The 13,409-nt window shown below is 25.3% G+C and overlaps 1 protein-coding gene across 3 annotated transcripts in view; it reads right to left on the reverse strand.

Annotated features, from left to right (window-relative positions):
• Positions 1-4,779: 4,779 nt before the first annotated feature.
• Positions 4,780-13,409, reverse strand: part of LOC123265979 — a 172,222-nt gene continuing 163,592 nt past the window's right edge. For all 3 annotated transcript variants that reach the window (XM_044730011.1, XM_044730003.1, XM_044729995.1), the window contains 3 exons: positions 12,009-12,321; positions 6,787-6,996; positions 4,780-5,548 (listed from right to left, as the gene is read on the reverse strand). In XM_044730011.1, coding sequence (XP_044585946.1) covers positions 4,904-5,548; positions 6,787-6,996; positions 12,009-12,321 — 1,168 coding nt within the window. In that variant the 3' untranslated portion in view covers positions 4,780-4,903. The remainder of the gene's footprint in view (positions 5,549-6,786; positions 6,997-12,008; positions 12,322-13,409) is intronic.

Below are 13,409 nucleotides of genomic sequence, written 5' to 3' on the forward strand. Positions count from 1 at the left end.
ATTAAAACTAATGTTATTCATTAAAATTTTAATTGTTTTAAAAAAATAAAAAAATAGTATCTTGAAACTCTACGTGAAAAGTTAGCACTTGTTTAATAATTAAAAAAAAAAAGTAATATTTGAAATATAATTTCATTGAATTAATCATGAACATTCCATACTTTCAACTAAAATATTAAATATCGCTGAAATATTTAAATTTCAATAAAGTAATATAAATTTTAAAAGAACAACTTATTAATAATAAAATTTGTATATTTCTTGTGTAAATTTTAATAAATATATGTTGTTCACTATATTATGTATATAAATAATTGGATAGATAGAGTTTTAATAATTATATTTATTGAATTATTTCAATTTATGAATTAAAATCTATATTTTACAATTATTTAAAATAACAATAATAAATAATTAAATACATTCAACCTGTTTTATTTTCACGATATGTGTACACATAAATTACATAAATATTTTTTTTATATTGCGTTAAGAGATTAAAAAGTTTACACATTGATTTTTATAATTTCAAGAGAATTTATTGACAAACTTAATTTCATTTATTTATTTAGATAAAAAAATACAAAATAAAAAACTCTATAATCTACTGTCGATGGTTAACAATTAATTGTTATTTATATTAAATTAACATTTATATTTTTTTTTAATTGTAATTATAATTCTAATAATAATAATTGTAAAATTCATTAATAAACATCATTTATTTACTATGGATAAAATATTACAAGTAAGCAAATAAACCTGCTGGCGTAATACAAAACATATATTATTACAATCTTTTAAAATCTAATTTATATCGATCCACATATACAATATACGTATTTAAATTATTTATAACTAATTAACTAATGTTGAATTGTCTAACAGAAAAATTTTTTATAAAAATTTATGAGTTTATGTATTACCATTGAAATATATGTATCAACATTAATATAATTATAATAATATATATAGAATATAATTAAGTATTAATGACATGCTAAGATCTAAAATAAAAAATCTTTTTTTAATAATCATTGATCATACTTTATTATAATATATAAGTTTATTATTTATTATAATTATAATCTTTCATTTTGGCAGTTTTGTTTAAATTATACAACACAAATTTATTATTTATACAGTAACTGTACGGTTATGTCTATATATTTTATAAATAAAATTTACCAATTAACGCTAACAGTTATTGTAAATAAAGCTATTATTATTAATATTTATTATTACTTTTTTTAAGTCAATATTAATATAAATATAACGAGAATCGAGTATTGGGATTTATATATTTATTTATCATATATATTAATTTATATAATTTACAATTCTATCTATAGCAACAATATATATGAATTTATTTACAGTTAAACTTCTTATATAATTTTTCTTATCAGCGTTTTCACATATATAAATAGTTTATAATAGATGGATGTAATTATATAGTTTTTGCAAAGCTTTCGTTTGATAAATGTTGATAACAATTTTTTATCTTATTTGCGTCGACATCGGTAAAGTTATAGTTTTTGCTCTCTAAGCTAGATTAATATTCACAAATTAATTTATCTATATCTACATAGTCATCGCTTTGTAGTAAGATTAATTTCTTTTGCTTGCGTTTCAAATTTTTTCAGTTGCTTAACTTTAGAGAAAAATTTTGTTAAATTATTCTGTTATTAATAAAAAATTGAAGTATAAAAAAAATTTTTTTTAATTTATAAATTTTCCGGTCTCATAAAAGTTCATTACAACGATATTAATTAAAAAAAAATATTAATTACAATGCATTACAAATTTATCACATTTTTTAATTTTCTCCAATAAAACATTTTAATCATACTCGATTGATCATTAAATAATACAAAATTTATCTGTGAATTTTTATTTTATATTTATTAATTAATAAAATTTATGCATTTGTAAATCGTGAAATTTTTTTTGTGATAATTTATGATTGAGAATAATTTGTTAACGGAAAAGATATAATTGAAAGATAAAAAAAGTGATAATACCATGAAAATTGTACATATATTTTCCAACAAAAAAACACGATTAAAACGATGGGGAATTAATACTGTTTAATGAGATTAAATTCTCCGAATGCTTCTGTTTATGAGTATAACAAAATAATTCATTGAAAATTGTTTTCTATAACATCGATCTCATAAACATTTTATAGAGACGTCGATTCAGTTTAATACATCACAACCCGCGCGAACGAAGAGCCGTTTATATTGTCATTGGACTGAAAAATAAATCGCTTGATTGAATATTTAAACCAAATGTTTGAGTTAAAATATCGGTAAAATTTAATGTAAAAAAGTCGATGGTTTCCACAAATGCGCCACTACAAAACTAAAAAGTAGTAACATAATTGTAATGGATAAATTTATCCCGTATTTTAAATGAAGGTCATAAAAGACTGAGCAAGCATTTAAAATTCCAGTTGCGGGTACACTCTACCGGATTTATTTTTTTAAGTATATATTAAAAGATTCCTAACAGCGAACATAAAAGGAAATTGTTATCGTAAAATGACTTGTATATACTTATACTCTACTAATATAAGAAGCTTAACTGTAACTTTAACAGCCTTTTAAATATCAATATTTTATTAAATAATTTAATTTATCATTATCATTTGTCATACAAATTCTGTGTATGATAATAAATATTTTTATTTTTTACTTAATAACGTCAATTTAAATTTTAATAACTAGAAAAAAATAACATTTAGATATTGCAATTAAGCCGAAAAATGATAAAATATATTTTTTAAAAAATTATTCGTTAAAATATTAATACAAAAGTGAAATTAATATACTTTTTAGCGCTATCTCTTGCATGGTCATGACACAAAAGAAAAATGAAAAATGAGTAAAATGCGAATTCAGATATTAAAGGGATCATATTCTATTTCCTTTTAAAATATCGGCGCTGACATTTTTTTTATCTTTTAAATTATTAAAAATGAAATCTCTGTCAGAGAGAATTTTCCTTGAAAATCTTTAAAAGAGTGCTAATATTAATTTCATTAATAAAACAATTATCATAGAACGAGATTTTTTTATTTAATTACTTGATAATTAAGCCAAAAGGTAAATTTTTATTTGTTTTTCTCTGTTACGTATATGGATATTCTTATGTTTAGGACTATAACTACAAAATTCAACTATTATATTATCAAATATTAATTATTATTTAATATAAAATTTGTAAATACATTCATTATATCTAACTTTAATTATCATTTTTATTTTTACGTTATTGTTTAAACTGCATAATAGTTTTAATACTAATTATTATTTGGTTATAATAATATAATTATTTTTTACTTATTAACTCATTCTATTACATTAGTATAACTTTTAATTAATAAAAATTATCTCATTATTAAAATTTCAGTAATTAGATACTTTTATTAACAACGGTGGAATAATTTAAATAGTGTAATTTGAAAAAATAAAAATTAAATATTTTTTATATAACTAATTCAGATACTTTTTTTAATTGCAACACTTTTTCTATTAAAAGTCGATGATATATATTAAAAAAATTGATTTTTAAATTTAATTAGAGAGTTTCAATAAATTAAAAACTTTTAGATAGTACAGCACAAATTTGGCTTTATTGAACTTAAATAGTAATTCGTTACTAAATCAATGATATTCTTTTATTTTTAATCTTATTTTCAGTTTACGGTCTATATAAATTTAAAGATGATAAAATATAAAAATCAATAAAGTAATAAATTTAATAAAAAATTAAAGAAGAAATTTTAATATCATCAGATTTATAAAAATTTCAAATTTATTTTTCTTTAAACCTGACAACAAAAATATTTCCAATCAAACCAATAAAAAATTTAGCCATAAAAGAAATTTATTTTTTTTTTCCGCAAAAATATACGAACATAAACGTCGGCGTATATGTCATAAATATGTTGTCACATTTATAGTGTCAATATTTATGTCAATGTACCAACAAAAGTTATTGAAGATATTCCTTTGCGAACATACATTAAATATTTTTTCCAAATATATCTATATTTATATCCAAAGATATATATTTGCGTGCGTCATCAGTCGCTAAAAGAAACAAAGAACTCGATACTTTCATTATCGGAAATACATTTGATTCTTTCATGATTTTGACACTCGGAGCTTCAAAAATCAAAGGTGACCTACTTTGCAAAATATTGAAAAAGTATCATTGATTTAGCATAAATAGTCTGCATATTTTATAAATTCTCAAAACTAAATCCGTCGGCGCCAGTTTCAACATCACTTCATATTAAACAATTACACTTGTAGAAGCGTACGTGAGAACCTTTATAACGATGTGTGCTGAAAGTGATGCTTAAATCTTTGAATTGCCACCGATAAATCCTATTTATTGAAGCACATCAACTTTTTGCCGCAAAGTTATCTACGGTTTGATACATCGAAATGTTCTTGATGGTTTTCTCTACGACTTTCTTTTGCGGGTTGTCAAGTAGCAGTAAATCACCCGGCGTATTAAATTTTTTCTTATCTTCATTACAAATTTATAACATTAAATCATTTTCAGTTTTCCTTTCTTATGCTCATTACAAAAATTTTAAAAAGAAAAATTGCACACCGGTTAAGTTTTTAAAAAATTTATAATTTACGATGTTCACAAAAAATTATTTTTATAGTTGTTTTTTTATTTGAAACTGGGTTAAAATTGAATATTAAAACTTTTAGGTAATAATTATTGTAAAATTTAACTATTCAAAAGTTTATAGTATCAATTGTAATTATTATTAAAGTTAAAAATTGAAATATTAATAATTGTGCATGCAGCTAACTATATAAAGTAGCACAGTCTTTATAAATTTATCACAAATATAATTTATAGTTAATAGTTATTACTTAAACTTACTCTTATTCTTAGAATTTTTCTGGAGTTTGCTTATTTTCAGCCGGCAAATAAATCCACCGGTGTAATTAATATCAATACGCTCCCCGTCTTCTACAGCAGCAACGAAAGCCTTAACAGCCTTAACATTAATATCCTTAGCACTTATTTCAAGTAAATTGCCCGGATATTTATCCTTGATCCATTTACCTAACGTAGTGCACTGATTTTCAGTGAGTTTAATACCGTCAAGACAAAGCCAAGTTAGTGCTTGCAAGTTAGCAAGTACTGTTTGTATAAAGACATGTTCTATTTGTATACGTTTAACACTGTCAGTAACAACCAATCCGTTAGCTTTAAGAAAACTTAAATTACAAAGCCGTAGGTTTTTCGATATGTGTTTCATTGTTTTTTCACTATTTTCAAGTGTTATTTGCCAGTAATTTATTCTTAATGTTTGTAAATTTTTTAAATTCATCCCCAAGCACGAAAAAAATTGTTGTAATATTTTATCGTCTATATATAATTGCGAACCATTGTTATTACCTATTTCCGACTTATCTAATGACAAATCTAAATCACTTAAGGCTGTGAAACCGGCGATGAACGGTAGCAATAATGGCCCGCGTAATACTAATCTATCGTTGACTGATACCTGAAAAAAAATTTTTTATTATTTTATTTTGTTATTAAAATTTTTCTATTATTTATTTTTAAAAGTTATTGAAAAATATATTTTTGTAAGCAAATTTTATTCAAAATATATCTTTGAGAATAAAATAAATCATATGTAGTTGAAGAAATAATTTATTAAAAAAAAAGTCTGAGGAATAAATCATAGAAATTTTCATGTTTTTTCTTAATATAAGCGATAAATTTTCTCTCGATGTGCCAAAATAATTTTTTTCTTCAATATACACATAAATTGTCTGAGAAAAAAAAAAAAGAAAAAATTAACAAGTCACTTATTCATGGAAAAAAGAAAATTCGAAAAATTACAGTATATAATGCAACGTAGCGCTTCGTGATGAAAACTGGAAAAATTACAGTTTTAGATTGTAGTTATTACAGATTTTATAAGAATTACATTGTAGAATGTAATATTTAAATTAAAAGCTCTGAATATTAAATTAAAAAATTGAATTTAGAAAAATGTTATTTCAAACTGTAATTTTTCTAGTTTTGATTACGACAAGACTGATTTTACATTTTATACTGTAATTTTTCGAGTTTTCTTTTTTCCGTTTTCAAACAGTAAAAACCAATTGATGAAAGTTCATCATCCATCACGAGTGATTATCATTCGAATAAACTCAATCATTTTTTTTTCCTCTATAATAAAATAAAAAATACGGTTTTTATTAACCGAGTTGACGTAAATACTATTAAACACTTTGACATGACACATCATTAGATACAACGTACAACATCACTCAAGGTAGGTTTCAGGCAACGTTTTATCGGATTTTTTCTCTCCATAAAAAGTAGTATTAAATTAATAGCCATTTTATGAGTAAAAACTATGCATGATATGTTCGCTAATTGTAACTTTAAAATAAAAGTTAAAAAATTTTCTATACACCCAGAAAGTAATTTTTTATAATTAGATAAAGAATTTTCGATTTTAATTTAAAATAGAAAAATTTTGAGCGATATGTAATATGAGAAATCGATAAAGTGCGAATAGAGGCTTTGACCGATGCTCCTCAGGGTAGAATAAGCTTAAAGCTCGTTCCCTTTGTATGAGATAGCTATTTGTCAGAGTCTGATGGTCCTCACTCGATACCATGCGATATATCCATCTATCCATCCATATATAGATATACACGGACGGATAACGATATAGGTATAGGTTGAGTGTAGATGTAAAGATACAGACACATGTATACTCACTTGAAAGCCGGCCAGACGGAGGAAAACTATCGAAGGGCATGTAGGGGGTGGTGCAGCCCTCAACAGTTCCGCTCCTACATCGTCTCTACGACCTAATCTTGAAAGTGGACCTTCGTGAACGGCTAGATGCAGACGGGCATTGCACAAATTTAATTCACGTACACTTGTGCACATCAATAGCTCCGCAAATACTGCCAGACTGTCGGATTCCTGTAATTTATTCATTCATTTTATCTATGGGTGTACATGCTTCTCTGATTGTAATTACGTTAATAATCTGTTTGTTTTAGACAACTACAATGTCACTTTATTCATAGTCCATTTTCGACACTACTATATGTATAATTAAGAGAATAAGGAAAATTTTGTGTCGGACATTGTCAAATAGATTTCTATGATGATATTTGGTATCATCAGGAAGATATTAATCTTAATTTGTAACTTATTACGATTTTATTTATTTTTTTTTGGTAAATTTTTGGAGAAATTTTCAAGTTTGAAAAAAAATTTTATTTAATTATTGATGATGAATCCTGTCACAGTAATATTATTTTTTTAAATTTATTTTATAGTACACTGAAAAAAAAATTAACTTGATTCAAAAGAAAAATTCTTGAACCAAGAAAATAATTTTGAAGAAGGTAATTGTCTTGAATCAAGTAAAATTTCCTTAAATCAAGAAATATTTATTAGTTTAAGAATTTTTCTACTCAAATCAAGAAGATTAAATTTTTCAAAATTATATAAGGTAAAAGCCCCAATAGATGATCACGTACCAGTATATGATCACTCCATGTATTTGTATATCTATATTCATAAATATAGGTATACAAATACATGGAGTGATCATATACTGGTACATGATCATCTATTGGGGCTTTTACCTTACTTGATTTAAGAACATTTTTTTTCTGTGTACCTGAACTACAAATTGTGATTAAAAATATCAAAAAATCCAGAGCCAAAGTCCTTTTATCCATAATTTTATGCATATTGCTATAGTATCATTTACGAAAATAATTATCATTTAGATAATTTTTTTTTATAAAAATAAATTCCCGATGACGTCACAGAAAAACTAAAAGAAAAATTTGCATTAAAAAAATTACGATAAAACTCTCAATGCTAAATTGACTTTCTTATTGAATCTTCAGTCGATTCTTTAGTTCAAATATCAAACAAAACAAAGTAGTCTTCAATAAATAAGCATTGGAGATCAAATAAAATGTATGAATATAAATATACTTAGTGAATGAAATAAAATACGAGGAAGAAAAAAGTATAAAAAAATATATATCTATACTGAAAGCCGATTTAATAGTAAGTCAAGGAAGTAAAGAGATTAACTTTAATAGAAGACGGATTTGAAATCATTTCCGTTTGACTTATCAGTGCAATCGGTGGTGATTTGGCTTTCTTAAAAATCAATATTTTATCGCTTTTTTCATTTACTTTTTTTTATAAAATTGAATACATCTTACGCTCAGTAATTTTTGTAAATATTTAATACCCATCCATCCCTAATGACCCATTAGTAATGGCTAATGAGCAAGTCATTTGAAGAGAAGGTAAAAACGCTTGATAGGAAAAAACATCTTGTAAAAAACTAAAAAGTTTTTAATTTTACTTTTTATTTAACTATTAACATTCGGATAGTTAGGTAATTAATTTAATTAACTTTTTTGATTAAAATCTTTAGAGAAACAATTTTTCTTTTTTTTTTTTTTTACATTTATTAATCCGCGTAAACGAACTTATTTTAACAATGATAATGATAATGACATCAATTTGTAACTGAAATTGGGTTTTAATTCATCAAGGCGGATCGTGGATAATCTAAATTCTGTGGAGACCGTAGACTGTATATTAAACAGTGATTTATGAAGTAATTATAACGTACACGTAAGCTAGGCAATAAAGTGTTTGTATGTATTTAAATAAACCAGAGTTTATGGGTCCTCATGTAATAACCGTTGGATTATCTCTAGTAGACTCTAATATATGACAAAACCAAGTGATAACATATATTACAGTCTCAATGTATTCATTAGTCATTCACCAACATGAACTAAATGCTTTTTTCTCATACTATACCATAAATATAAATACTTTAATGTATTATACGCAGCCCTTTATTCTTTAGACCAATGTTAATCTAAATTTCACCTTTGTCTTTCACCTACCAATTTATTTTCACGTCAATTTACTGTATAGTACCTACGCTGGCCTTTAATTATAATTTATAATTTCATTGAAAGTAAATTATATTAAAATCGCTTGAATACTTTTATAAAAAGATACTTTTTTTTTTTAAATAAATAAAACAATAAAGGAGAACGGTGATTATGGTAATAAGAATAATAGTAAATACTTATGAACTTTTTGTTTTATTTTTCTCAGTTTTTAATTCTTTCTCTCTATTCGGGCTTTCTTTACACATGTAACACTTACACGAGACACACGTATGATAATTCTATAGATAAATCCAATTAACCTAGATATTCTTTGACAAAAAATTTAAGAAAGGAATAAAAAAAAAAAATTCTATTTAAATAAATATAAATTATATTTAAAAAATTTCAAGGCAAATTAAAATTTGTGCTTTGTTTTCAATTAAAATAAATACAAAGGAATTTTTAAGAAAATTGAATTAACGATTTTTAAATTTATTCATTTGAGTAACTATTCAATCATTAAAAATACGAATAAACCGATATAAATAACATTCCGTGGCAATCAATATGTACTGATTGATAAGTTAATTAATCAGTCAAACTAAATTGAAATTTTTTAAACAAAATTCAATCTAATTACTACTGCGAAGGATGAAATTAAATTGGAACGTACTAATTATTTCATACAACAAATGAATTAATTTCGATGGTTTCCTTTGAACATTTTCAATACAAAATGTAATTCATTTAAATTTAAATTAGGTATATTACATCTAATTTAATTAATTTTAATAGAAGATACTTGAAATTGAAGTAGTCAATTGACATTAATACTATAGTATGTATACATTAAATATTAAATGATTGGAATTCTTTGCCAAAATAAATTTAATTAATTTCAATAGACGTGATGTAACTAAAGTTGCAATTTTCTACACTTATAAGAAAGTTAATTTGATTCAGGAAAAAAAATCCTGAACCAATAAAATCATTTTGAAGAATTTTGTTTTTAAAAATTTCTTTGTCTTGAGTTATGCAGAAAATTTCTTGAATCAAGTGAAATTTACTTAACTTAAATCAAGAAAAAATTTAAAGAATAACTATTAGATTATTATCAAGTTTCTTGTTTAAATAAATTTTACGTAAATTTGACCGTGTACTTGGCGTGGAATTCTATTGAGTTGTTGAATTTCAGAACACATTTATTTTTGATTGTGCATTATTATGATTAAATGTAATTGTTTACTACCATAAATTTAATTTGCAAAAATAAGTAATTGAAATTTTCATGCACTGATTCACTGATAAAAGTTAAATTCAATAGGTTTTGTGCAATAAATTGTAAATGTTTAGCTGAAAGGAGTGAACATTGTGTACAATAGTGACTTGTAATTACAGAGTTGAGTCTTGGCGTATAAATAAGTATGTATAGACGTTAGATGAATGTATGTACAATATATTATATGTATAGGCAATTGGTTGTACATAAGAAGAGACTCAAGAGATATTCAAAGACTAACAATACAAACACAATGCACTGGTTCGTTTTCAGAAAGATTCACAAGGGACCGAACCTGAAACTAGTGTAAGCTCCAGAGATGGTACTTGGTAATTGGAGACTTTGCTTCCGTAGCACGTTTCGATATTCACGTTCGGTGAAGGTGTACGTAAAGGGTTGTACCAAGACCAGGGTATGAGAAAGTTTAGCAGTTTTCGAATAATAGGATGCTATGAAATGTCACTGAGAAATATATATATACATATATATCTATATATTATACACTTGCCTGGTGCAAATGCGCTCTAACTTTGCTCGTTCATTGTTATAGAGATGGGTTGTTGGGGATTCGTGGCCTGAATCAAATGGTCACTGAGTTACAGAGTATTTTATTAAACTGTTCAAGTTTTGCTTTCAATCGACTAAAAAGATTATCTGTTTCTTATAATTTTCTAGATTCTTTTTTTTTTTTATTTTTGTTCTTTAGTGAAAAATTTAGCTGAGTCTGAAAAATAAAATGGAACATGAAATTGGAATCTAGATTGACTGGTAATCAAAGAATTTCCAGAGATGTCACGACAATATACCAGTGTTCGATTTCCGTGCAGATTGTAAACCGCAGTCGAATCAGGATTTGGTAACTTTTTCTGACTAGAAATGATGGAAAATTTATTTCTACAGCGAATTTGACTTAGATTTGTTGGTAAGTTATAAAAATAAATGGAATCCGATGAAAAATTGAGGGATTTTGAAATAGATACAGAATAGCAAAAAATATTGTTCGTCTTTGTAGATTTTATATTCTTCAGGTAGTTTTTGCGCATAAAATCGATTGTAAGAATTTTTTGCACCATCAGATAAAGAATAAGAAAATAAAGTGACACTTAGCAATAAGGTTTGGCTTTTTATGCCTTGAATTTTTTATCATACTTTTAAACTAAATGTATTCCGTTGAATTTTGAAATATAACTAATGATTAAATTTTATATTGTTTGATTTTTTTATAATCTCATATGTGCGCTATAACTCTAATACTGGCGACATTTTTTTCTTGATCGAAGGTTTTACAATAAAAAAAATTTTTCCGGCTTTTATCAATCATCCAGCTTTTAGGGTATTAAATTTTCAACAAATAAATCCTATTAAATTAAATCTGCATGTCAGAGGGGTTGGAGATTATTTTTTATTAAAAGTCTTACGGAAATAAATATTCAATATGTTCAAGTTTTGACGTTGTCTGACATGACAAGGTTGAAAAAACTTAAAAAAAGCCATAAGGGATTCTAACTCTACAAAATTGAAAAAAATTTCCAAATATTTTGCATTGACATCATGTGTTATCATTATCAATAATTTTATGATTCTTTAATTAATTCATTTCCCGAAACCGTAAGTTAAAAACTAATTATAGAGGAAGTTTTTATTTGATAAAAAATAATCTTCCTCTCCTTTGTTAATTTAACAGTGAAATATGTCTCGTAAAAAATGTAAATATATTTTGGCAAAGAGTAAAGTAGAATTTAGAGAAAAGTTTTATAAAGATACGTTACCTCTATTCTAAAAGTCCATCCTTCAAGACTGAGTAGACGAAGAGTTTCATTCCTCGCTAGTGCATGGCATAAAAGTCTCGAGGGATGATCATCAATTGCGAGACGAGGACTCGCTAGATCAAGAAGTTGGAGACAGGGAGCCTCAGTAAGTGCAAGAACAAGGGGCATAATGTCTATTGGCCTTGAGGCACCGGCTGCTCTTACAGCATCCAAATTTCTGGCTCGTCTGATTGTTTCCCCTAGACAACTCGCATCGAGACTTCCTTGTAGACACTTTGAGACATTCAGAGATCGTAATTTGCAGTTTTGTTCCCTGAAACAATTGTTATTATATTGTTATTGCTATCGAACGTTGTTGAATTACTCCGTAAACTGCGGGTGCTGTAATTGAATATAAAACAAATTTTTTTCGCACATATCAGATTTCCATGATGTAGAAGATCGTTTTACTCGCCAAAAAACTTATTTGCTATCGTGTTTCACGAGCAAATTTCATCTACTCGCAACGTGCAACTTTAAATTTTTCTCTTTGTTTTACAGCAAAATCGACTTGCAAAAGTCTTTTTATTTTTTTACACTGGGTATCGCCGAAGTTCTCTCCGTCAGTAAACTGTTAACTATCAACGGCTTTTAATTGATCCTCTGTTAAATGATTTACTCAATACCTCCATGCATTTCACTTTGGATATACCTGAATGTGAAAAAACAACCACCAAAACCGGGAAATCGAACTTTAACTTTATTTCACGGTTTTTTATTTACTTATATCGGCTTTTTTTTTTTTCTTTTTTTTTTTTTTTTTTTAAATCAATTTCACCTGAGTAATATTTGGCGATCTCATTACACACGCTGACCCGGTTCGCTATGCAAACAAAAACGTAAATTCAAATTTTCTCTCTTTAGATATGTGCATTTATTATGAGGGTAAGTTTCATCGAACCGTGTTTGTAATTTTTTTTATCCGTTTCTTTGTTGAAAAGGCTCTTTGCGCTTATTTATTTTTTCATATAAATTCCTACTCATTTCATTTGTAATTAGTAATTAGCTTTTAGTAGTTTGCTTTTTTGTTAATTAAATATGTGAAAGTAAATAAAAAAGAGATTTTTTATTATGTTCAAAGCATTGGATTTTTTATTAGAATATATTAAAACTCATCAAGTATTTTTTTTTATATTTTGTTTTCATATTTTATGTGTGTATTAATCATAATAGGTAAAATGATCAAATAATCCAGAAATATTAATTTCAACAAAAATAAATCATGCAAAAATTACTCGTTGAAAATTAACTCACGAATAATAATAAAAATAATAACTTGTAACGAAAGTTAAAATTTTTCATTAAAATATTATTTAATTTAATGAAAAATACTAATTTATATCAGATTATTTGCGCGTAAAT

The sequence above is a fragment of the Cotesia glomerata genome, linkage group LG1 (genome assembly GCF_020080835.1).
Source record: "Cotesia glomerata isolate CgM1 linkage group LG1, MPM_Cglom_v2.3, whole genome shotgun sequence".
Classification (NCBI taxonomy): domain Eukaryota; kingdom Metazoa; phylum Arthropoda; class Insecta; order Hymenoptera; family Braconidae; genus Cotesia; species Cotesia glomerata.